General features: G+C 36.2%; 1 protein-coding gene across 1 annotated transcript in view; it reads left to right on the forward strand.

The window, feature by feature from the left end:
* Positions 1-1,049: 1,049 nt before the first annotated feature.
* LOC149563561 (protein SUPPRESSOR OF K(+) TRANSPORT GROWTH DEFECT 1) overlaps positions 1,050-26,050 on the forward strand; it is a 62,513-nt gene continuing 37,512 nt past the window's right edge. The window contains exon 1 of the mRNA XM_089826772.1: positions 1,050-1,741. Coding sequence (XP_089682898.1) covers positions 1,261-1,741 — 481 coding nt within the window. The 5' untranslated portion in view covers positions 1,050-1,260. The remainder of the gene's footprint in view (positions 1,742-26,050) is intronic.

Raw genomic sequence — 26,050 nt, forward strand, 5'->3', positions numbered from 1 at the left:
TTTAGATTCAAGCTTATAGAATTGATATGACATGAATAGGTTCAGACCCATACAAATGATTTGAGAATAAATTAGCTACTATAAAAATATATTTTGGTCCAATGTATTAATATAGTAAGAAGGTATTAATTGCAAAGTTATTAGGCAAAGATTTCTTCTTCTTTGGTAAGGGATATGTGTGAACTTATTTAATGATACTTAATCAAGATCAAAGAAAGCAAGGAAGCATATAAGATGTCTTGGGTGATGATACAAATAGATAGTGGGATCAAATGCTCCTATGATAATTCTATATTATTTGAATGAAGTATGATACAAACACCAAGGTAGCATGTGATTTGAAATAATTCATGCTTTAATTGGATCAAAATACCAAATAAGAGAGGGAAATATTTGACAAAACCAACAAGTTCAAAATTAATATGTGATTAAATTCATGGGCTCACACAAGACTTAGATCAATTATGTAAATTTGAATTAAGAAGGCAAATGATGAATTTAGTAGCAACTATGGGACTGAGATTTTTGAAGATGTAATAGGACTAGAACGAGGTCATTTGCTAATTTCCACGTAGAAATTAATTGTTACTAATTAAATAATTACTAGGAAAACTTGTAGTTGCATATACACTAAAACATTAGACATATCAAAATAGAATTGTATAATTGAAGCACAATATATAACAATCAACAATCAACAAGATAAATCGTAAAGATGATAACAATATCTAAACTAACTTAAAATATCTAATACTGACATGATTAAATATAATATAAAGATATGTAAGAATTTTCAAAGTTTTAAATTCAATTATATAAGCATAATCACATGCAATACTAAATATAGTTGCAAACCTAAAAGCATATAAAATCCACACATATGAATCCATATAGTTAATGGAAATATAAGACATTGACCGAAAGTATCTAAATATATTTTTACTAATATTGCACCTCAAAGGGGTGCAACTAATACTCTTGTAAAGAGCCACCCTTCAATTCTAAATAAAAACGAATAATATTTAGGGCCTTAAGGAATCTCTCCGAGCGCAGTCATTCTCCCTTTTGAAGGAGCCAAATCTTACGCGGTGTGCTGGTCATGGATTTTCTTGGGAGGATTCATCACGACGGGCCACTGTAGCCTGCCTTTCAAACTATACAAACGCATCAAATTTACCGTGATACGATTTATATAGATTGGATTCGACCGGAAAACTCACAGAACCCATTCCATCCATCGGGGCCCTTTCTACTTCAGAAATGTATAGCAACTTCAAAGAGCAAGCCATAGAATATGTTAGGCAGGCAGTAAGTGAAGACAACGCAGGAAATTATGCCAAAGCATTTCCTCTGTACATGAATGCTTTGGAGTACTTCAAAACTCATCTCAAATATGAGAAGAACCCCAAGATCAAGGAGGCCATTACTCAGAAATTTACAGAGTATTTGAGAAGGGCAGAAGAGATCCGAGCTGTTTTAGACGAGGGAATCAGTTCCAAGCCAGCTGCCAACGGGGACGCTGCCGTGGCAACAAAACCCAAATCAAAAGGAGCCAAGGGAGGTGATGGGGATGGAGATGGGGAGGATCCAGAGCAGGCCAAGTTGAGATCAGGTCTCAATTCGGCTATTATAAGAGATAAACCTAATGTAAAATGGAGTGACGTGGCAGGCCTTGAGAGCGCCAAGGCGGCCCTGCAGGAGGCTGTGATCCTGCCTGTCAAGTTTCCTCAGTTTTTCACAGGTAGGTTTTGTTAGTTGTTAGTTGAAATATTCCATTTTTGCTTGAGGTTGGGAAGATAATTATCTGTCTTTGGATTGCTTGTGAGAATAAAGCCTAAAACAATAACGTACAATTATTACGGAGGATTTACTCCAGTTTCCGGCTGCTAGGAAATTGTCCAACACGGGTTAACCAGTGACATGGGATTAATTCTAATTGTAGGAAAAAATAGCTTAGCCTTGCAAATTGCAAAAGCTCAACATTCTTGTCTCTGCAAGAAGGTCAATACTGTTTGTCGTGGCCCCTATCCGTTAGGGGATTATGCTGTTTTATACGCGTGACTTGAGGATTTAACCTACGTGTTGTACGAATCCTCCAGCTATCTTAAGGCTATAAGAGCCATAATCTAATTTATGCATACTAAGCATGAGCGTTTGCTCTGGCTCCTGTTCATTTTGGATTTGTGTCTGCGCTAGACAGGTGACTCAAGGATTGTACCTAATTGTTACTAGGAATCACCTCAGTCTCACAAATAGTAAAATCTCAATAAACTCACTTTTGGGCGCCGGGTGAATGGATATGCTCCACCACATTTGGTAGTGGCTCATTGTAAAGGGAGCAAAGTTGCCATGTGTCGTCCATACAATAAACAATGAGGGGGGCACGTTGTATACATTTTTGGTTGCAGTTGGTTTGTAGCTTTTTGTGGTTACCGTGTATACGTAAGTATTTATTCCTTTATAGGTCTGCTGTTAATATCTGTTATTCTTGTCATATGCCCATTTTGTTCAATGCAAGTACACAATAAGTGGCATATTTCTATTTTTCCAAAGACAACACATGGATGACTTCCTTCTCTTTACCTTTTCATGGGCGGGGTTGCAATGTGTTAGTTTTGCTTTCCTCAGTTAGTCTGGAGAACCAGCCTGAGGTTCCAAACAACTACACGTGCTTATTAATTTGCTTGACTTGAATGCAGTGGTCCCGAGAGATGGGATTATTGCTATATGTAGATGGAATTCATGCATCCCTAAAAATCATAAAAGTCGAGTAGTTCATTTCTGCATGCTCAACAAACATGTTTGCCCTATTTTATTGGGCATTTGTTCCAGATAAGTTGCTGAAAGGTTGGCATATTGATTTTAGTCAAGTCTACAGAGAGGTGTTTTATTCTTATCATTTACATGTAGTCCTTCAATTCCTTCTTGAGCATGCAATAGAAGTAACTGTTGAGGATATGCACCAATCCTCTGGTAACATGGGGCGCACACCTAATTGTTAGAGAAATCATCCAAGCCGACAAATGATGAAAGCCTTGATTATCACCTCTGTATGCTTGAAACGGAGGTTTATCCTATCAAATTCAACATTCTTTGTTCAAAACTTAAAACAAGGGAGTTGCTTATTGCTTTTATTGGTGTCCACAGCTAGTTTTTTGCAATGTTTATGTACAGGTGACCATTTTAATCCTTTTTATGGTAGGTATATCTTCTGAAGTTCTATTATAGTTGGGAATTTTATTCAAAGTAATCCCCCAATCTATTTTTATTTCTAGTTTTCTAACAGTTAAATGGCTTCTTTCGGCTATGTGCATTTGATAGATTTCCCATTTCTCAACACTCAAAATCCATTGTATTTGACATTTCTTTAATCATTGTTCGGGATTGGATAAGGATATAGACAAGGTAGGTATCTGGCATGGATACAATAGATTGCTAGAAACATTTTATATGGTACAACTAAGATATTTCACAGGTGAAATTTATTAGCTTCCAGCAAATCACAACAGCCTAAAGAAGCAAAACAACTTGGAAAACTGAAGAATTTAATAAAGAAAACACACTTGCTTATCAATGAAATCTACCACAATGGAGTGAAGGTGAGGCCTCATGGCCAAAAATCAATATGAAAGTTCTTCAAGTACACAAAACCATTTGGAATCAGAGAATAGACAATCCTCCAAACACGAATTTTAAGATAGTGGTTGTTGCTACATCCCTTTCTAAAATTTTCTTATTTTGATTTATTCCACGCATAATAAAACTTGCATAATGAATTATATAATTTAATTTAACTTCGAACATAGAATTTTGATAATTGTAAACTCCAGGTTTGAAGATTTAATACAAATTTAAAATTGTGAAATGTTTCCTAAATGTCTATTTAAAGTTAGAGGTTTCTGTCTACTAACTTTGCAAGAAAAATTAAGGGTTTTTGTCCTTACATCTCTGGTCTTTGAGAGATTTTGTCCTCTGTTTGCTGAACCACACTTTACATTCAACAAGGGATGAAAATCAGATACAAATATATTTTCCATGATGACATCTCTTCTCCTTTTTGGATTTCCTTATAAGTTTTCTTTCTAATAGGCATAATTTTTCGAAATGCCTCTTGCCTTTTTGTTAAAACTAATGTTTATTTGATTTTATTGTATTATTACTTTACCTATTAAAGATTATATATTATTATAGTGGTGACTTTCTTAGCGTTTTCTACACTTGCGGCTCACATTCTGAATGCTGCATTACATAATTTTGGTTCCTTTCTAACCTTCTGAACATTTACTTTATTCTGAGTTGGGCAATGAAGCATATTCCTAAAACAAAGTTGTAAAAATTTATTGCATTGGTCCTGTCTAGGTAACACCCATACAGTTGTTTCTGCTTAGGTATATTCTTGTTTTTTAAAAAAAAGTGGTCGATCTCCATGGCTGTTCCTTTGTGGAGATTGAGTACTTTGAGGGTGGAAATGCTTTCTTTTTATACACACAACAGCTCATTTCAAGGTTGCATCTAGAACTGTGCCTCCTGCTATTTCCCCTTTTACATGACACAGATAAAATGATGAACAGTTGCTTGCTGTAGATTTTAAGCATGGCTGGATAATTTGACAGGTAAAGCTGTGTCGCCCTCTCAAATGTGTCTCCTAGTCATACATTATGCTCAATCACTTTATGAAGTAGTGACAACAAATACCAACTAATACACTGTGAATTATGAATGTCTTCATATTAAGGAAGATGTAATCCATTTAGGTGAAAACATATTTGTATGAAATGTGATGCATATGTTTATCCCTTAATATTGGGGTATTACAGTTGTTTGAAAAACTTGTTTCTTTTGGGATCGGGATTTTTTTTCAAATTGATTATACTATATGCAACATCAAAGGCATTGATCAGGAGAAAAGTCAATGGAGTAACATGTTAGGCAGTCTATACAAAAAAGACAGCTTAATACTAATACAATAATTTAATAAAAAAGAGGCGACCATGCTCATAACTCATTATTTCTCCTATCTACCCAAGCAGTCCAACCATTGGGGCCCTTCACCCACTTCAAAATTTTCATTTTGCCATTCTGCACGAAATTGCTTTATGGATGTACAATATGTGCTTCTCTTGGCTGTGGAACAGCTGCTGGAGGAATGACTGCAATTGATATGGTCAGCACTGGTTTAACTCTTTCCTATCTTTCCTTCTCAATGTTCTGGCTCAGCTCTTTAGTGAATTGGTTCAAGGCCTGTTCAAAGGGAATCCTTTCTGTTGGGGGCCGGGTAGAGGTGTACCCATATTTATCTTCCTTTTTGAGCATCCTTGCTGCTCCTGTTAATCAGATCCAAGTATTTTTCTTTTGAATTTTGAATTTTCAATACAACTGTAACCTGCATTGCAACATTATGAAAAATGAGTCTTTGCAGAGATTCGGTAAAGGACCTCTGTCTACCAGGGAAGATATCATCATTTCTCAATTTTCAATAGACCATAATAGATCAGCAGATAATAAAGACTAAAAGAGATTACTGCTTTTTTAAGGTTCAAGAAATGCCCAGATAGGATATGGCTCAAACTGAAGTTATGTAATGTCCCCTCTTGAGTGACTCATTAAAGTGATAGGAATTGTTGCTAAGTCGACCTTCCCCTAGACTTGGCAATCATTTTACCAGTTGATGAGATCATCGGTTTGATATATTCCCTCTTGAAACTCAGCCTTTCCAGCCTGTTCGCAGCTAATCAACGGGGAATGCATTAAATTGGAAGTTTCCAAGTTGTATCAACCAAGATAGAAACATCTGAAAATCAGTTTTTTGGAGATGCTAAGCTTCAGTCTTAAGGAGTTTGACTGCAGACTTATCATTCATTCCAAAGCTTTGTTTATTATTATTATCTCTGATTTTATCTGCAGGATGCAAACCCTGCAGATAGTCCATCTGGATGACAAACTAGAATGCAGTTCGAGGTGAAGGAATTTGATCTGGCAGAAACATCATAACAATCTGGGATTCTTTGTAGCACATGTCAAATCTATTTAGAAGGAAGATCAGCGACCAGGTTTGCATGCAGCCATAACTATCAGTTGGACACAACAGTTGAAGACTCAAAGACAACATTTGAAACTCTTAATACAGACAATCTTCATTGTTTGGTATTTAATCAACCATTTCAGCCTACATTGCGATCAGCATTTCTCCACTAATAAATAATGTTTGTAATTGTGAGTCTGTAATAAATGATTAATAGCTTGCTTGATTGATTTGTTTGAAGAAATATTAGCATTCTTTGCAAGTAAGACCAGTTAGGAAATTTCTGTGGTATCAGAGCCAAAACCCTGCCAGCCTGTTGGGTTTAGTCTTCTTTTTCATGCCATTTTAGTTTCATGTTCTTGTAATAGGTTTTTATGCACTCTAGAGGGTTTGAAACACATACATACAATACAATGAGTAGGCCTGGCCAACCTGAAGAAGAGGAAATCAACCCAACTGAAACAGAAATGGGAGATAGAGGGAATGAAGGCCCTCCTCGTGAGTTGAACAATCAGTTGAATGGTTTTTTGACAATGTGTGCACAACAATAACAACAGGTGATGCAGCAATTTCAAGAACAAATGATCACAAAATGGAGCAATTGAGAGTTGGACATTTGAGGTCAGGAAAGTCCAGTAGCTGCCACAGCAGAAGTGAAGCAGGGCAGGAGATCCAAGACAGAGCTGTCTCTAACATTATGAGAACAACAGATACAAGGTCTGATAGACCCCTGCGTCCTACCTTCTTACCTTTTTCCATTGGGAGAGAACCAATTTTGGAGGTTGAGATAGAAGAGACACACATCACAGATGAGATTGTGGTAGCCTGAGATGAATACCTGCATCTTCCAACTGATGTAAGGCAGCTGAAAAATTAAAATCAGTTCATGAACCAATGCAAAGACAAAGTTAGAATTGTCTGGGAGGGCAAGATAGGAGGCCTAGAGGGCAAGCTAGACAAGGCTTCCAGCTGACTAAGGACACGGATGCCTTGAATAAAATTACAATTTCTACTTTCAATGGATCAAGAGAATTATCAGCTAGATCATGGGTTAATTAGTTGGACAACTTTTTGGCACTCAAATCCATGGAAGTGGTAAAGGTAATTCAATTTGCTACCACGCACTTAGAAGGGGTAGCATATGACTAGTGGCATTACGGTCTTATCTCCCAAGAGCGTGCTATGAAGAATTTGTCAATAGGCTGGTAACTTGCTTTGACCAGAAAGACACGAAGGTATGTTATAGGGAATTAGCTCAATTGAAGCAAGTGGGACAACTCAAAGCCTACACCAGTGAATTCCCAAAAACTGTAGTTATGGTTCCTGATATGCCCCAAAAAAGAATCACAATGTGCTTCATGGAAGGCCTAAGTAACAAACTAAAGGACTAGTTGATGAAGGGTGCTCCCTTTAATACCACAACAACAATAGAAACAAAGAACAACCCAAATTGAGAGAACAAAATATGGGCTTCTTATCATCGCTGCAAATGTGGAATTACAAAATTACAATATGCAAACCCACATGGGCGCCTTCCTTACAACAGTCTGCAAGACAGAGCTACAACTATCACCCAGAATTGCCCCAGACAACCTACGGGCCTTCTTTATATAGGCACTTTTACTGCCCAAGAAGGTTCTAGACACTAAGCCCTAACCTTTGAGGCCTACTAATCTCATATTTTATCATTTCATTACACTTTATTACATATGATTGACTCAAGACAATTTACAAATTACATTTTCGGATAGGTCCACTTCTGGAGACCATAACTAGCAAACCGTTGACTCGATGAGCTATTATAACCTCATTCTAGAATCCTTGGCTAGCGATCTACAACGTTGGATTGCGCAAGCATTCATCAGTCGAGGTTTCGCCTCGTTTCAGAGCCATTTAGGCCTTCATTGCTGGACCTGAATTTTGGAAAGCCAAAATTCATACCGGAAATCTGCAGTAACTGCACCAATACATATGATATGACAATAAAACTCATCTAGTAGGTTGGATTAACCTCCATATATGAGATTAGGACAATCTGAGCACATAATACCTACTTACTAAATTAGCAAGTGTCGTCGGTAGAAATTGTGTATCGGCCGACGGGTTCCTTCGGGAAAGTTCTTTGTATCGGCCGACGGGTTCCTTCGGGAAAGTTCTTGTTATGTAGCCGACGGTGAATAGTTTGTAACGGGTATAATGTACTTAGTCGACGGATACCTTCGGGTACCTTCGGGAAGGTTCGTCGGAAAGTATTTATAACCCCTTCGGGAAGCATTGTAATCATCTGATCATTATCATATCATAGGAGAAAAGCATAATGTACTGTTGGCATATGCGAATAATAATAGAAGTTCTGCTGGTTGCTGTTTATGTTCGTATTCTTTGTCTGTGTGCGTTGCTTAATTAATCCATACGGTAAACAGCAAGCTCCTGCAAATAGCAACTTTGTATAGGAATAGCCCTTATTGAAAACACAAAAAATGGAAAAGTGGAAATAGAAATATTTTTGGGTGATGCAAGATTTCCCTTACACCCAGGATGCTCCTGCATCACTAGTTAAAGTCCATATGCCTAGTTCTCTTGATGATGCCATTGGCTTAGCCTATGATTTAGATGTTACACCCTATCCTTACACACAAAAGAACGATTTCAGCTCTTGGAAATCCTTTATTTGATAAAGAGGGCCAAACCAGCAAGAAACACAAGTTTTAATCAGCTAAGAAGTGTCCCTTCAAAAGCTGTTTAAGAAACAAGAAATGAACAAAGAAGAAGGAAGTTGTGTTTCTCCTGCAAAGAACCATGGGAATTGGGACATCACTGCTTTGGTAAAGGTAAGCTTACTTAACTGGAGTACATTCAAAACAGAAAGATCAGGCTGAACCAAAGGACAACTTTGAGGAAGAACCTCAGGAAAATCAACCTCAAATAGATAGAACTAGAAGACACTACTGCTAAACTACTGCTAGAGAGAATTCATGCATTGCCACTTTATCTAGAATTCCTTGAGGTAGCCCTTTCCGACTGAAAGGAGTTATTAAGGGGCATTTGGATAGCGATGCTACCCATAATTTCATTGATGAGGGTCTAGTTAGTAGACATGGATTCCAAGCATAGGTGTTTACTAGATTTAATGTCATTGTTGCAGATGGTTTTTTCCCACATGATAATCATGTTATTGCATAGCTGAAAGATCAAATGGGATTACACATTGATAGGTGATTTCTATGTTCTTGGTCTTGACAATCTTGATGCCATTTTGGGAGTTCAGTGGCTTGAGTCATTAGAGAGACATGTTTTGGGCTTGAGTCATTAGAGAGACATGTTCAGGACTTCAAGTAAATGCAAGTGGAATATATGGTTGAGGGTAAGAAAACAATACTAAAAGCTATGGAAGGCAGTGCATAGAGGGTAGTTTCAGCTAGAAGAATGGAGGCTTTCTTGTGAAATGGGCAGCCCATTGCTTTTTTTATAACCAGTTTACCACAGGAAAGGAACTCTCTCACCATATTTATTTATGTTAGATAAAAATGGTGTCGTGTTAGGGGATATTCCTCCTAGGCATCCTTGTGATAAGGATTTGAGCATGCAATTGAGCTTGAAGAAGGTTCAAAACTAGTAATGACCACTTCTTACAAGCATCCTTGTCAATTCAAAGAGGAACTTGTAAAGACAATCGAGGAGCTGCTGAAATTGGGACACATTTGCCCATGTTCTAACCCTTTTGCTTTTTCTATAGTGCTGGTCAAAAAGAAGGATGACTCATTATATATGTTTACTAATTACAGGGCATTGAATAAAAGAACTTTAAAGAATAAATATCACATACTCTGGATAGATGAACTTTTGGATGAGGTACATTGTTTAATTTTCTTTTCTAGGATTGATTTACTGTCTGGTCATCATCAAATAAGTGTGAGGGAAGAAGACATTCAAAAAACAACATTCTCATTATGAACACTTTGAATTCCTTGTTATGCCCTTTGGACTCACAAACACATTACAACTTTTCAATATTGCATGAATCATATCTTTTGTGAGCAATTGAGGAAGTTTGTCTGAGTATTCTTTGATGACAACTAATCTATAGTAGAACGTGGGATGGATGTTTGCAACACTTCAATATTGTTCTTAGTGTCATGGAAAAGCAATCCTTATTTGCAAAAGCTTTAACCTAAGTTGCACGGGTACCTCCCCCCCCCCTCCGGACCACATACTGGTTCGAACCGGTTCGTGGTTCTGGTCCGGTTCGACCAGGGTTCGTTTTTGGAGGCCTGGTTCGATCTGGTTCGAACCAAGGTTCGAACCCAAGAGAACCACATATAAAATTTCGGACCAGGGTTCGAACCCAGGAGAACCACATATAAATTTTCCACATTACAGCATGTTTTAATTTAATTTATGTTGATACATCTTGGGTCTGGGTTGGTAGGCATTACAATGCCATAGTTTTTTAGTGTTGAGTAATCCCTAGCTGTAAACACTTTCTATTTGAATCAAAATGCTACTAAATTTGAGACACCCACAAGAGAAGATGCTCAACATGTGGCGACCACCATGACCAATTTCGAGGAATTTCAGGGCCTATTTGAGTAGCAATATGAATTTTTCAAACACTAAACAATAAACAACGTTTTATTGGGAAATGTTGCCCTGCAGAAGAAAGTTATGGTCACATGAATATGGTCAGGTGGGGCAGCTACTTACCACATTGTCTATCACTGTTTGGCTGATTATTTCTCCTCTAGGTATATTAAAAATTGTATTAAAGAATATTGAATCTGGGACGTCAGATTGTGTTATCCAAAGGCCTCCATGAATGGTCTTTTTCCAGTTTACTGTTGTTGATCAGTGCTTGGGAGATTGTGCCCAAAGAGATTGAAGAATATTCAGCTGGTCAAAGGGATTTACCTTCTGCAAGCTAGATCTAATTAGTTTTTAACCACGTTCAATCGATTATGTTAATCATAATAAGAGTTTGGTAAATAAATTTATGAAAAGAAGAAATTTTTATTAAAACTTATTGTTGATCTGCATAAACTAATCAGATATAGTTATGAATTTTTTAAATGAAAGGGAAGAGATCTAGTCGCTAGGGGTTCCAATGATCGCTGTGGTTTACTACTATATTGTTTATGCTGTTTTAAAGTTTTTTGTTGTTCAAATGTGTTTATGCTACTATGCTACATTCTAATTCTAACTCATGCTTCGTAAAGATGTATATATATATATATATATATATATATATATATATATATATATATATATATATATATATATATATATATATATATATATATATATATATATATATATAATAATAATTTTTTTTAACATGTTTTTGTACTAACGAACCCAAACGAACCCAAACCCCTTTTCAAAATTTTGTCGAACCAGCGAACCAGTTCTCGAACTCGAACCCGGAACCGAACCGCGAATCGGCAACTTAGGCTTTAACATATGAATTCAGAATGTCCGAGCTTCTTTACTTAGGGTATGTAATCAAGGTTAGAGGGGTTAAAATTCATCAGGAGAAATTACAAGCAATCATGGGTTGATCGCCTCCCAAAAACTTATTTGATTTGAGAGGCTTCTTGGGTTTGTGTAGGGTTTCTCCCAGTTGACTTCTCCATTGACCAGTTTTACTAAGAAAGTGGCTATGCAATGGTCTCCCGAGGCACAAAACACATTTGATAGGCTCAAGAACATCATGAGCACATGTCCAGTTTTAACATTTCTCAATTTGACAATGCCTTTTATCGTAGAGTGTGATGCTTCTGGACAAAGTATTGGAGTAATGTAATGTAGGATAGGCATCCCATTGTTTTTGAGAGTAGAAAGCTCAAAGATCCATAAAAAGTTGTATCCTAGTTATGATAAAGAGATGGTGGCTATCATGCATTCTTAACCAAGTTCAGATAATATTTGGTAGGTGCAAAATTTATTGTGAGAACGGATCATAACAGTCTGAAGCATTTCTTGGAACAAAAGGACCTTAATAAATGTCAACAAAAGCAGGTAAGCAGTATCCAAACATATGACTTTGATGTAAAATATATTTTGGAGAAAAAGAAGTGGGGACATGGAGCACAAAGCGCAGTTGAAAATGATTTGCACATGAATCCTTGGGTGTGATTGCTCCACATTGTTGTCATTACAAATTTTAATTCGAAAATGTACTTTTTAATTTAATATTATTGCCCTAGTTTGTATAGTATGAATGAAAATGTATGAACAGGGTAGTGAATGTCACATTTGGATGAGAAACATTTGTTGAGTATATATATACCTGAGTGTGTGTGTTCAACTGATTGGAAAATCTCAATGTGGCACAAATATACTAAGAATTTCTATGCTTGTGACTTAGGGGATGGAAGGGTGCAAGATGATAGATAATTTGTGATAAAAGCTGTGATATATTACAAAAAGAGAATCTACCTTGTACCTGAGTCTAAGTTGAAGCACAGTATTATGGAAGCACTACACGACACTCCTGTTGTTGGACATCTAGGCTTCTTCAAAACTTACAAGCAGGTAAAGAGAGAGATTTTCTTGGAAAGGACTTAAGGATGACGTGCTGCAACATGTTCGTGAATGTCTGAAATGCCAATAGAACAAATTAAAACACAACTTTCCTGCGGGTCTTCTACAACCACTACCTATTTCAGAATGGAAGTGGGAAGACATATCAATGGATTTCATCACGAGTTATGGGAAAAAGATTGTATATTTGTGGTGGCGGATAGGTTGACTAGATATTCCCATTTCCACGCCATTGCTACAAATTACTTTACTTCACATGTTGCTCATTTTTTTTTTTTTGACAAGTGTTCAAATTGCCCTGTTTTCTTAAGACCATTGTTAGTGATCGGCACAACAAATTTATCAACATGTTTTGGTGGGACAAAATTGACACCCAGTACTAGTTACCATCTTCAAATGGATGGACAGACTGAGGTTGTGAACAAATGGGTGGAAGGCTACATCAAAAACTATGTTTTAGGGCAGCAATGTGCTTAGGTCGAATGGCTGCATTTAGGTGAGTATTGTTACAATACTAACTATCATATGACTATTGGGATGTCCCTGTTTAAGGCATTGTACAGATAAAACACTTTGTCATTTATAGACTTAGCTGTTGACGATAGCAAGGTTCCCCGAGCAAAAGAGACCATACAAAGGTACCAAGATATTCCTAGAGCATTAAAAGACAATATCTAGCAGACACAAAACCAACAAAAAATGTATGCAGATGGACATAGAATTGAGAGGAATTTCCAGGAGGGAGACTTGGTTTTCCTAGGCCTGCAGCCTTAGAGGCAATTGTCTTTGAAAAGCAGTGGAGCAAAAAAGTTGAAACCAAGGTATTATGGACCTTACAAGGTGCTTAGGAAGCTTGGTGAAGTTGCGTATGAACTTTAACCTCCAATAGGAAGTAGGGTTTATAATATTTTCCATGTCTCTTGCCTAAAGAAGGCTTTGGGACAACAGACGATTGCTTCTCCTAAATTATCAACTTTGGATGAAGAGGAAAAGCTTATTCTAGAACTTCAAGGTATTGCTGATTAGATGGAAAAGAAAATAAAGAATAAGATTGTTTGTGAGTATCTAATAAAGTGTAAGGGATTGCCTATTGATGATGCTTCGTGGGAAGTCGACGAGATACTCCAACATCCTAATTTATGATTCCTTGTGGACCGGCAATCTGAGGAAGGGAGGACTATAATGTCGCCTCTTCAGTGACTCATTGAATTGATAAATAATTGTTGCTAAGTCAACCTTCCTCTGTTTAAATAAAAGGGGATGCTGGCTGTCTTTTTTCACTCCACTCCATCGCTATTTTATAGTCATAGTTGGGACCATTTGATTAGATTATCGGTTTGATATATTTCCTCTTTAAATTCAGCCTTTCCAGCTCATCACAGCTAATCAATGGGGAGCGCATTTTGGAAGTTTCCAAGTCGTATCAACCAAGATAGAAACATCTGAAAATCACATTTTTGGAGATGCCAGGCTTCCACCTTAAGGAGTTCAACTGCAGACTTATCATTCATTCTGAAGCTTTGTTTATTTTTATTATCTCTGATTTTATCTAGAGGATGCAAACCCTGCAGATATTCTTTCTGGATGATGAACCAGATGGCAGTTTGTAATTCAGGCAGTTCGAGGTGAAGGATTTGGAAACGCCATAACAATCTGGGATTTTTTGTAATACATATCAAACTCATTGTGAAGGAAAATCAGCGCTCATGTTTGCATGCAGCCATAACCATCAGTCGGATGCAACAGTGAAAGATGGCAGTTGAAACTTCTAATACTTACAATCTTCATCAATTGATATGTCATTATCAATTTCAGCCTACAGGACAATTGTTGCGATGAGAATTTCTCCACTAATAAATACATTTTGTAATTGTGAATCTGTAATAAACGATTAATATCTTGCTTCATTGATTTTTGTGAAGAAATATTAACATTCTTTGCAAGTAAGACCAGTTGGGATATTTCAAGCTATCATGCAAATGTAAACCGAAAATTCCCCATACTTAAGAAAAAAAGCAGTCAATTTTTTTATGGTGTATGGAGACACAGCATCTAAGGAAAGAGAAAATGTTGAATTCCCCTTTAGGATTCTTCACTGGTAATCTATGTAGGAGGAGATGCCACATAAAACAAGCTTGCATAGGTTCAATTGGTCCATGCCATAGTCCCATCAAGTATGTTTTAATTTACTTTTTCACAAATTACATTTAGATTTTGTACTCAACAATTATTTTTAGCTCTGGAGTATTGAAAACACTGAGAGGACCTTGTGGAGTTGGACAAAGGTTTATTTTTGTGTACAGATGGACCTTTTCTTTCTTTGTAGGGCAGGGATATCTTCTGAAGTTCTACTTTAGTTGGCCATTTTTTATATGCAACTCCCAAATCTAAAGTTTATCTATCTTTTCCTAACAGTTATGATTGCTTTTTCGTGGATTTCTGCATTTATTAATGTTAGTACTTTTAAACAGATGCCACTTTATCACTTCATTGTGTTTGGCATTGCTTTTGCAAGCACAAGTGCTATTATTGTGGTTTAAGTTGAATTGATCGGAAACGGATAAGGATACATAGAAGGTATGGGTACAATATATGGATAGAAATCTTTTATACTGTACAACTAATTTTTTTCATATGTGGAACGGTCAACTTCCAGCAAATTACAGCAGTCAAGAGAATCAAAATAACTAGGACAACTCAGAAAATTTAATAAAGAAAATATAGTTAATTAAAGACCTTATGATAGACATTGAAGTGAAGGGCTTTTCTAATTAACTATAAGGCACTGAGAAAGCATCATGTACTTGGAAGAAAACATACTTGAGTGTTTCAATTAGCTGAGAGGGAATAAATAACTTCCCTATTTTAGTCAGTGATGAAATTAGCTGAGGGGAAATAACTAACATCCCTCATACCAAAAATCAGTTTGGAAATCCTCCATGTCACATAAATATTTTTTGAAGCACAAAATGGAAAATCCTTTAAATGTGGAGTTAAAGATAGTGGATTGTGTCATTGAAAAGAGTAGTTCTATCTTTTTGGAGCAGATACTTGTATATTTTTCATTAATTACAGCTAGGATGTTTACTAAACAATAATTTGTAGCTACTAGTTCTAATATATTGAGAACACCGAACTATGGACAATGTTGAAAATTCCTCTGCACTTTCGTAAACAGACTGTGACTTCAAAGAATTTGAAATAAATACTCAGGTTTGCTTCAAGTCAATTTCACTGTTCTATTTATCAATGCTTTGGATCACACTCCAAAAACTGAATCATTAAAACTTTTACCCAGGCCTCTTTTATAGCTGTATAAGAATCCCTAATAATAGCCAGGATCCTAAAATTGGATGCATCAACACTTGATCGAGATCTTTCCTAGGAATCCATGCTCTTTAATAGGCAAAGTTATACCTGACAAAAGCAAGCAGCTGAAGAAAAAAAACTGCTGCTATAAACTGAAAAACAAACTAAACAAATGGAACTGCTATATATAGACCCAATACCAAGAATAGTGTTGGAAGCATGAATGCTGATGATATTCTTATGGGGGAGTATTATAGATATGCTACTATGATGATATGTTACATTCATGACTAAGTTTGTCATTGATGTCAACATAGCAGTTTTCTGTAGTATCTGACAAAAGAACATCGAAAAGATCAAGTTGGTACGAACGACTAGTTGAGTATTCTATCTGAGGTTATGAGAGATATGTTTGAGCATCTAGTGTATGCAGTTAATGTCGGATGAAGAAATGTTAAGTTTGGAAGAAGTTATGTAAGTTTTGGTGATGTCTGTTCTGAGATATTGTTTACAGAGACATGTTTTGAAAAACTTGTTATATCTCTTAACAGAGTTGTTATTCTGAGAATCGAGTTTGAGGATATCAAGAAGACATGTTGGTGATGATGTGGCTAAGTTTTCTCATCATAATGACACGTGTACGGAAAGTTATTCAAGTTGCAAGATGGAAGATTAATGTTATCGCTAAGTTGAATAGAGCAGAGCGGAAGTGAAGGAAACTTCATTGCCGAGGTTCTATTGTGTGATCTGAGGTTTGATATTTGGATCTGAGGTTCGTGACCTGGTCTACAAGGTTTGGCAGTGATTGGTTCGGTTGATAGAATAGAAGAAAGAGGAACATAATAGTAAATTACTTGTTTGGGCAGTGAGCTCTTCTTGTAATTGAAATTGCATGTTTGGGCAGTGGACTCTTCTTGCATACATTGTACCACAACTCTTAAACAGAGTTGGCACAACTCTTAATAGGGTTGGAATCTCCTAATAGGGATTCAAAGTCTCCTAACAGGGACTCATATATACTAAATGTTGTAATAGACTCCTAACAGGGTCCATCCTCTAACAAGGAATATTTACATTAGTACAACATTTTGTGGGCATCACTCCCACCGGGGTTTTCCCTCTGATCAAGGGTTTCCCTACTTAACATATCTGGTGTAATTATCTATGTGCATCTTATTATGGTTGCTGTTTACTTTGGTTGAATGGTTTAGTTTATTTAAGGAAGATAAATGTTTTAATTGTTGGATAACTGATTCCCGCCCCCCCTCTCAGTTATCTTGGTGGACTATTGTTTCTAACAATTGGTATCAGAGCATCAGGTCTTTGAAGAAAAAGTTTAACAACTTTGGGAGATTCATGGCAAACATGTTCAGGAAAGATAGTTCGAAGTTCGATGGAACAAATTATGACAGTTGGAAAGAAAAGATGAAGACACATCTATTGTGTATGGGTCTGGGATATTGGATTTTGACAAAATCAGCGAAGACAATCATTGCTGAAAAGGATTTGGAAAATTGTACTGAGGATGAAAGAGATCATTTTATGTGTGACGTGAGAGCTAGAGAAGCACTACCGATTGCATTTCCTGACATTGAGTACAATCAGGTAACACTTGCTACTTCTCATTTGATTTGAATGCTTTGGAGAATAGTTTTGAGGGTGATGAACATTCTAAGAAATTGAGGTTACAAAGTTGGATTTGTGCATTTCAAGATGCTAAGATGATGGAAGATGTATCTATAAGAACATTTGTAGGTAGAATATCAAAAATTACTGCAGGTATTAAATCTCAAAGAGGAACCAAAGAAGATGATCAAGTTATATGGAAGATATTGAAGAGCTTAACACCACCCTTTAAGCTAGCAGTTCAAATGATACAGTTGTTGATTTCTTGTACCAAATATTTTACCAAGGAAACATTGCTTGGAAGACTTGAAGCAGTTGAGAATGAGCTTAGACAGACCGAAGAATTGACTAGAACAGAAACAACTTTTAGTGCCTTAAATATTCGACCTAGTTTATCAAGGAGCACAAGTGTTAGAGGAGATTTTGCTAGCAACAGCAGATCTGATGAGGACATAAAGATTGAAGAAAGAGTAGCCCCTCTGGTAAGAAGAGAAAAAGGTGGTAAGAAAATCTTTAAATGCTGGACTTATGATGAATATGGTCATTATGCATCAAGTGTCCTAAACGAGAGAAAAAGTATAAAGGAAATTACAAACCTAGAAGAGATAGAGAGTGCTTGTATGCAAATGAAGAAAATGATTGTGATGAACAAGCAGTAAGTGCTAGTGATGATGAAATAGGATTTGTGGCAATTAAAGAAGAAAGTCTAGAGAAAGTAGCTTTGGTGTCATAGGTTGAAAAGAAATCTAATTGGATAATTGACAGTGGTTGTTCACATCATATGATTGGTGATATGAACAAGTTTGTTGACTTCAAAAGTTAGGATGGAGGTATTGTTAGAGTTGGAAACAATATAGCATGTTAAGTTAAAAGGTATTGGATCTATAACTCTTGATGGTAAAACTAATACTAAGAATGTATATTTTGTTGATGGTTCGAAGCACAATCTGTTGAGTGTTGGACAACTAGTGGACAAAGATTATCAGTTACAGTTCACAGAGAAGACATGCATGATCGGAGACAAAGATGGAAAGGTAATTGGAATAGGAACTAGATCTAAAGGTAATGAATTTCAGTTGAATCCTATTAAAATGACATGTTTGGTTGCAAAGGTAGATGACAGTTGGTTATGGCATAAGAGATTTTGTTATGTAAACTTTTACAGTATTGTGAATACTAGTAGTATATTTGCAGTCAGATATTTGCCTAAGATTGTAAAACCTACTAATACAATTTGCAAGGAATGTGTGTTGGCAAAGCAAAATCTCAGCGGTCCTACGAAGACTAATAGGATTCTATGGCGAAAGGTATTTTATGATTCTAGTTGATGACTTTTCTAGAATGATGTGGGTTGCATTTCTTAAAGAGAAATCTGAGGCATTTAATAAGTTCAAGATATTCAAGAATAGAGTTGAGAATGAATCTGGTATAAAGATTAAATGTTTAAGATCATATAGAGGAGGAGAATCTACTTCAAATGAGTTTAACATGTTTTGTGAAGAAAATAGAATCAAAAGACAGTTAGTAGCTCCGAGAACCCCTGAATAGAATGGTATTGTTGAGAGAAGGAACATGTTAGTTACAAAAGCAGCAAGAGCTATGTTAGCTGAAAATGATGTATCCAAGATGTTTTGGAGAGAAGCTGTGAATACAACAGTCTACACTATGAACCATAGTTACGGGACTCGGACTCGCCTTTGACTCGGAAAGTCAAAATCCGACTCGGATTCGGACTTGGCGACCAGACTCGGCAAGGACTGAGAAAGTTGAAAAACCCATGAAATTCAAAGATTTTAAAGGATTTTAAGATTGTTTCATGCATTTTTCAGTCATTTAACATCAAATACACAGTAATTGAGATAAATAGAAGTTACTTAATACACATACACAATTTTGCATAGATCACATAAGTATAAAGGCAAATTTTTGAAGGAAAAAAATTGAATAACACAATATAAAGTTATAAACTATAAAGTAAAAACTTAAAGTAATAAACATAGTATCACTCCAGTGTCAAAGACTCAAATGTCTACAATATTTATGGATTACGAAATCTATGGTATCAAAAGTTCAAAACATATATCAAAATAACAACTATAAGACTAAGGCTCATAGTGTTTTATGTCCTCTTACGAGTGCGCGTAAGATAAGTCATAGAAGACTGTAGAGCCATCATCTCTCCTAGTGTCTGAGGTTGAGCTTGAACCTCATCCTCATCCTCATCCTCATCCTCACCCACATAATCCTCATCATCAGACTCGGATCCATCACTCCTAGCCTCAGGGTCCTGCACTCTGTCTCCTCGCGTTCTAGCCTCCTCGACTGCCATCTCTACTACCTTAGCCTCTCGATCCACATGATCTACTCGCTCCACATCTTCATCACTGAAGACAGGATCAGCCATCTCTGTGTTCCACTCTGCATGAGGATCAACATTCTTTAATAAATCGGTGATGTATCGGTGCCAAGAATCTGTCTATGGCAAAGGCGAAGGTTGTAGTGGACAAAGACAAGATCATTCAATTTTTTCACTTCCAACCTATTGCGCTTCTTCGAGTGTATGTGCTCAAATAGACTCTAATTATGTTCGCATCCTGATGCACTAGATAGTTGGCTCAAGATGCGAATTGCGATCCTCTGTAAATACATCTCTCACCATGCCTCTGAAACAAGAAATTTTTAAATCATATCAATAACTTTGAATTTATCAAATTAAAATGGTAATAGAATTAGAAAATAGGATGTAGAATAAAATTTTTTTACCAGGCATCAATTCTGTCCTATTTTTCTTGCACAACTCCCGTGCAAATAAGTCCCCTTGCGCTTTCTTAAACAACTCAATCTCACAGACTACAATTGTTTCAACTCTTGAATCAGGTTGCATTCTCTCTACAACATCATAGAGGCTGCTCCACACCTCATCATCAGCTTTGAAATGTGGGCTGAATTGGTATGCTGGATTAAAGAAGTAGGCCGCTGCATGTATAGGCCTGTGAAGTAGATTGTGTTAACGTCTATTAATGACACCCATATAGGCCCATACCTATCTCAATCTCTGCAAAAAAAGAGTAAATGGCCTCCTTCACCCTATCCATGCTCTCATAAATGTAGCCCATTGAGGGCTTCTTTCCATCAACAGTTCGTAGGAGAACAAGTGGCTTTACAAACTGCAATCATTATGAAAGTTGGAAGAGAAATAATCAACTTTAAGTTTTTTCTTTAAAAAATGAACAATAATTTATAACATAATTTCATAAACAAAATAAAGTTGAAATGAGGATAAAAAGGAAAATTACCGTCACAATATAAGCAATCGGTGTCCAAAAAGAAGCCTCATAAAAAACGTGATCAGTTGCATCAATCCCTGCAGTGGTCTTTGCATATGATGATGCAATCCACTCCTCACTAATAAACATGCGTCTCAAACCTCCCTTTGAATCAAGCAAAGATTTCAATGTGAGAAAATTGGTTGCAAATCTAGTGACCGTTGGACAAGACAACTCATTTTTCTTATTGTGTTTCCTCATGAGGTTGAGGACCTATGTATGATTATATATGAATTTGCATACACTCCTTCCTTGCTCTATAATTGTTTTTACCGAAGGGAGTTTACCAAGATCCTCTAACATGAGGTCAATGCAGTGAGCAACACAAAGGGTCCAAAATATGTGAGGGTGTCTCTCCATAAGAAGCTTTCCTGCAACAACATAATTTGCTGCATTATCTATAACTATCTGCATCACATTCTCCTCACCCATGTCCTTTATCACTTCATCCATTACCTCACAAAGATATTCAATATTCTTTGTTTTTCCTGAGGCATCAATTGATTTCAAAAAAACCGTGGCACTTGAAGAAAAAGAAACAAATTAGTATAATGATTAATGATGAATCATAATTTATAAACTTAATCACTTAAGTACAAGTTCTATTTCTAAATTTTTAATGTCTAAGACTCTAGTACAATTACCTGATGAGGAGACAAGAAAGTTGAGGAGTGTTCTACTCCAATTGGTCCAACCGTTAGTCATGATGGTGCAACCCCTCGTCTTCCACACCTCACTCTGCTCCTTGATTGCACCCTCTACATCAACCACCATTTGGTTCAAAATAGGGCCTCCTAGCTCGTCAACACTAGGGGCTTTGAACCCCGGACCATAAACAACAACAGCATCGATTCCAATTTGCCAATAAGGGGACCTTAAACAAATAAAATAAAATTTAAAGATAAACAAATTACTGTATTACAAATAAATTTGAAAACAAAATACAAATTCAAATAAACAAAATAAGCATATTATTGTCTCTTGAAAGTTGAAACTTTGAAAGCAAGAGTAGACATAAATTTAAATTTAAATAGATAAATACCTTGCTGCATTGAATGAAATGTTGTTGTAGATGAACAAGTCTCCAAGTGCTAATTTTGCATAATCATGCTTCTCCTTGTTCCAACCCATGCTCTTAAGTGATGGTTGTGCACCTGGAGCCGTGCGTGGAACAAACATGGAATCAAGTGTCGATCTTTGCTTATGAATGCGAGGCCCAATGGTTAAGCTCGTAGAAGCAGTGGCTTCCATAGGTGGAGTAGGGGATAATGAGAGTGAAAACTAGAAGATCCTTGTTGGGCTAGTGGTGCCATATCTTCTTGTTGCTTCTTTTTCAATTCCTTTTTCTCTATTTTTTTCTCTAGAAGAGTTAGCATGTCTCGCATAACATCTTGGGGTACATGGCTTATAGATGTTATAATCTGAGGACTAAGACCATTATGAAAAGTGCTAATGTGAAAATTGATGAGAAATTCAGGATGCAAGAAAGAATAATTGATTGCAATTCAGATGATGAGTAAGTTGTCACTAAACCAAGGAATGATGAAGTATTCTTTGAGACTAACAATGATTTGCGGAATGAAGGAGAGCCAAGGCAAGAACAAAGCACGAAACCTTCAACAGAGCTAAGAGTTGAGATAGAAACTGCTAATTTGGGTAAGAATATGACAAGGAATCATCCACCCGAACAAATCATCGGAAGCAGAGATAAAAGTGTGATGACAAGTAGAGTCAATAAATAACTATTTTTGATATCTCAAGTTGAACCTAAGAATGTAGATGAAGCATGTAAAGATGATTATTGGATACAAGTTATGAAAGAGGAAGTGGATTAGATAGTAAAGAATGAGACATGGGAATTGGTTCCCAGACCAGCAAACAAGATGTGATAGGAACTAAATCGGTATTCAAAAACAAGATGAATGAGCAAGAAGTTGTAAGGAACAAACAAGACTGGTATGTAAAGGCTACTCACAGCAAGAAGGAATAGACTATGATGAGACATATGCTCCTGTGGCTAGAATAGAAGTAGTAAAGTTATTCTTAGCATATGCAACATATAAGAAATTCAGAGTGTATCAGATGGATGTCAAGTCAGCATTTCTGAATGGAGAACTTGAAGAAGTGTACATAGAGCAGCTTGAAGCTTGTCCTTTGACAGATGACAAGGACATAGTATGCAAATTGAAGAAAGCATTGTATGGCTTGAAGCAAGCACCTAGAACCTGGTATGCAAGGTATGCATTTGACAAAGCTTGGATGTAACAAAGGTATGGCAGATAGTAATCTCTTTTGGAAAGAAATTGATGATGGATTGATGATTTTAGTAATATTTGTTGATGATATCATATTTGGAGGAAATGATGATGAAAGTGACAAATTTGTTGAAGAAATGAAAAAGGAATTTGAAATGAGTATGATAGGAGAAATGAACTATTTTCTAAGATTACAAATTGTACAGAATAAAGAAGGAATCTTTATTTCTTAAGCTAAGTATTTGAAGGATTTACTAAAAAGGTTTGGTTTGGAAACATGTAAACCCATTGGAATACCTATGGTAACTGGACACAAGTTATCTACAAAGGATGAAACACCTATTGTTGAGCAGAAGAAGTACAGATCTATGATTGGAGGTTTGCAATATTTGACTCACACAAGGCCGGATATAACAAATGTAGTTGGAATTGTTGCAAGATTCCAAGTTGATCCCAGAGAAGCACATTATGTAACAGTCAAAAGGATATTTAGATATCTGAAAGGAACATCTGAGTTTGGATTGTCGTATGACAGATCTAATGATTTCACTTTATGTGCATATGCAGATGCTGATTGGGTAGGCGGTATGGATGACAGAAAGGAATCACTTGTTTGTGGCATGCAACCTACAAATAATCATAGGATGATAGAGGAATCAAAATTTCAAGATTTCAAAAAAGAAGATTTCTCAAAAACAGAAGATGGTGATGTTCACGGCATTATGGTAAATCGATGTTGTTGTAGTTGCATTAAACAAAAGAGATGAAAGCTCCTTATATAGATTTATGAAGACTATGTTTGTGTAAGAAACAATCGTGAACTAAAGACGTAAACAGAAACTACTTAATAAACTAAAGACTAACTAAGATTACCATTAAAGAAACATTATAATATTCTAATACCCTCCTTTAATGGTCATTGTCTAACTGCTTTCATTTGGTCACAAATTCTTCAAAACATTTTGCTGCTGCTAAGACCCTCCCTGTATCTGCAAAATATTAATGACCAAGAAGCCAAAATCCATCCAAAAAAGAACATAGAAGGGTGCCCCCTTCTTCAAAAAGCTTTGCAAAAAGGAGACAAGAGCTTGCCACTGAGATGAGTTTGTTGCTAACCCTCCCAGAATCAACAAAACTTCTGACCAAAAATCATCACAGAAACATCCAACCTAATGTTGGATAACACAGTTGCTCTTCATTAGAGATAGAGTCAAATCCCGAGAACAACTAGCACGATTTTGAGTAAAAAATCTCAAACCTTCTAAACTTTGCAGATGAACATGATGTCCCAAAACAAAGTGCAAAAATTCATGATTTTTTAGTAGATAAATTAGAAAATCCGGACATGATTTTTGAGGTGAAAAATTGATAAAAACCAGGCAACATAATTTGAGACATAGATTAGAGAATACAAAACTTCGTTTCTGGGGATAAATGGTACAATCCGACAAATAATTTTTGAGGAAAAAATTATAAACCCACAAAGGAATATCCCCATGCACCTTTGTGAGTTATAGGATCAAGTTTTCTTTGAGGGAAAAAATCATGTAAACCCATCAAAGAAATCTTCATCAACAAAACACGAGACTTCACATGGTAAAACAACACATGCAAGTAACAAAATGCACATGGAAGGACATGCAACTCGTGTAAATACATGCAACCTTAAAAAATTAGAGGCTTTTGCAATCACGCTATCAAACCCTCAACTAGGCTTTTGCAATCGTGCAATCAAATCGTTCAACTAGGCTTTGGCCATTTTCAGCAAAAATCTTTGAAGACAAACCACAAATTTTCATAAAATACCTCCAGCGATTTTTATTTCAAAAAATTGAAAAACAAATTTTTGGAAAAAATTCCACATCAAAAGAGGCTAGATTTTTTCTTAAAAAAATTTGCCCATTGACTTGATTTGGTACTGTGCTATGGTAAATCGATGTTGTTGTAACCGTATTAAACAAAGGAGATGAAAGCTCCTTTATAGATTTACAAAGATGTTGTTTCTAAAGAAAACAATCATGAACTAAAGACGGAAATAGAAACTACTTAATAAACTAAAGACTGACTAAGATGACCATTAAAGAAACATTATAATCTTCTAACACAAGGCACATCGATCCAATTTCCAGATTTCAGCTACATGCAAGGTATGACAGCCCATGGTGAGATTGATTTCCCTTGTTTTTTGCACATGATTATATTGGAGGAATACTTGTTAATGTCATATGAGGCATATTGTTTTAGGAAGCTGTTTGTAGAGACTAATAGATTGCTTGACAAGAAGTTCTTTGCTTTGATAATGTTTGGTTTGTCGTGGATACTTTACCATCAGCTTTTGGAGACCAAAAACATTATAGCTAGGATGACATGCAACTTTCAGTTAGACACACCTCATTAACCAGCACATATGAACAAACAGCATGCCTTTGAAGAAGATGTAATAAAGGATGACAAAGAACTTCAAAGAGGCAGGGAAATGATTCTAATTTTTTGAGTTTGACCAGCAGGCCTTTGTTATCACATAAGCCTTGCATAGAGGACACTTGAGAGTTGACATAAGAGCACGAGGTAGTTGTGTTAGAATGGTACAACTATGAAGACAGAACAAGACATTTGTTTGAAGATGTTAAGAGTTCAAGAATCTGGAAAATTGGAAATCAAGGTGATGGGTCTTGTTTGGAGTTGAGTTGAGCTTGACACATTTTTTATTTATCCAAATTAGACATTCAATCATCTTTTTGGAGACCTATCTAAAGGAAGAGGGAAATAATACAAGAATGGTAGAAATTGAGCAAGTAGTTGGAGTTCTTCAGAGAGAAGAGATTTTAGTTTGCAACCATGAAGGAGATACATGTAATTTTCAATTGCATGCTTCTTTTGAATCAGCCTCTGTTGAGCTGCAACCCCCCTGTGAAGAAGTTGCAATGGAGGCTCAAACTATGATCAAAGGAGAAAAGATTGTTTATACTCCT

Source organism: Cupressus sempervirens, chromosome 4 (assembly GCF_028749045.1).
Source record: "Cupressus sempervirens isolate cs-2001-9-10 chromosome 4, ASM2874904v1, whole genome shotgun sequence".
Lineage (NCBI taxonomy): Eukaryota > Viridiplantae > Streptophyta > Pinopsida > Cupressales > Cupressaceae > Cupressus > Cupressus sempervirens.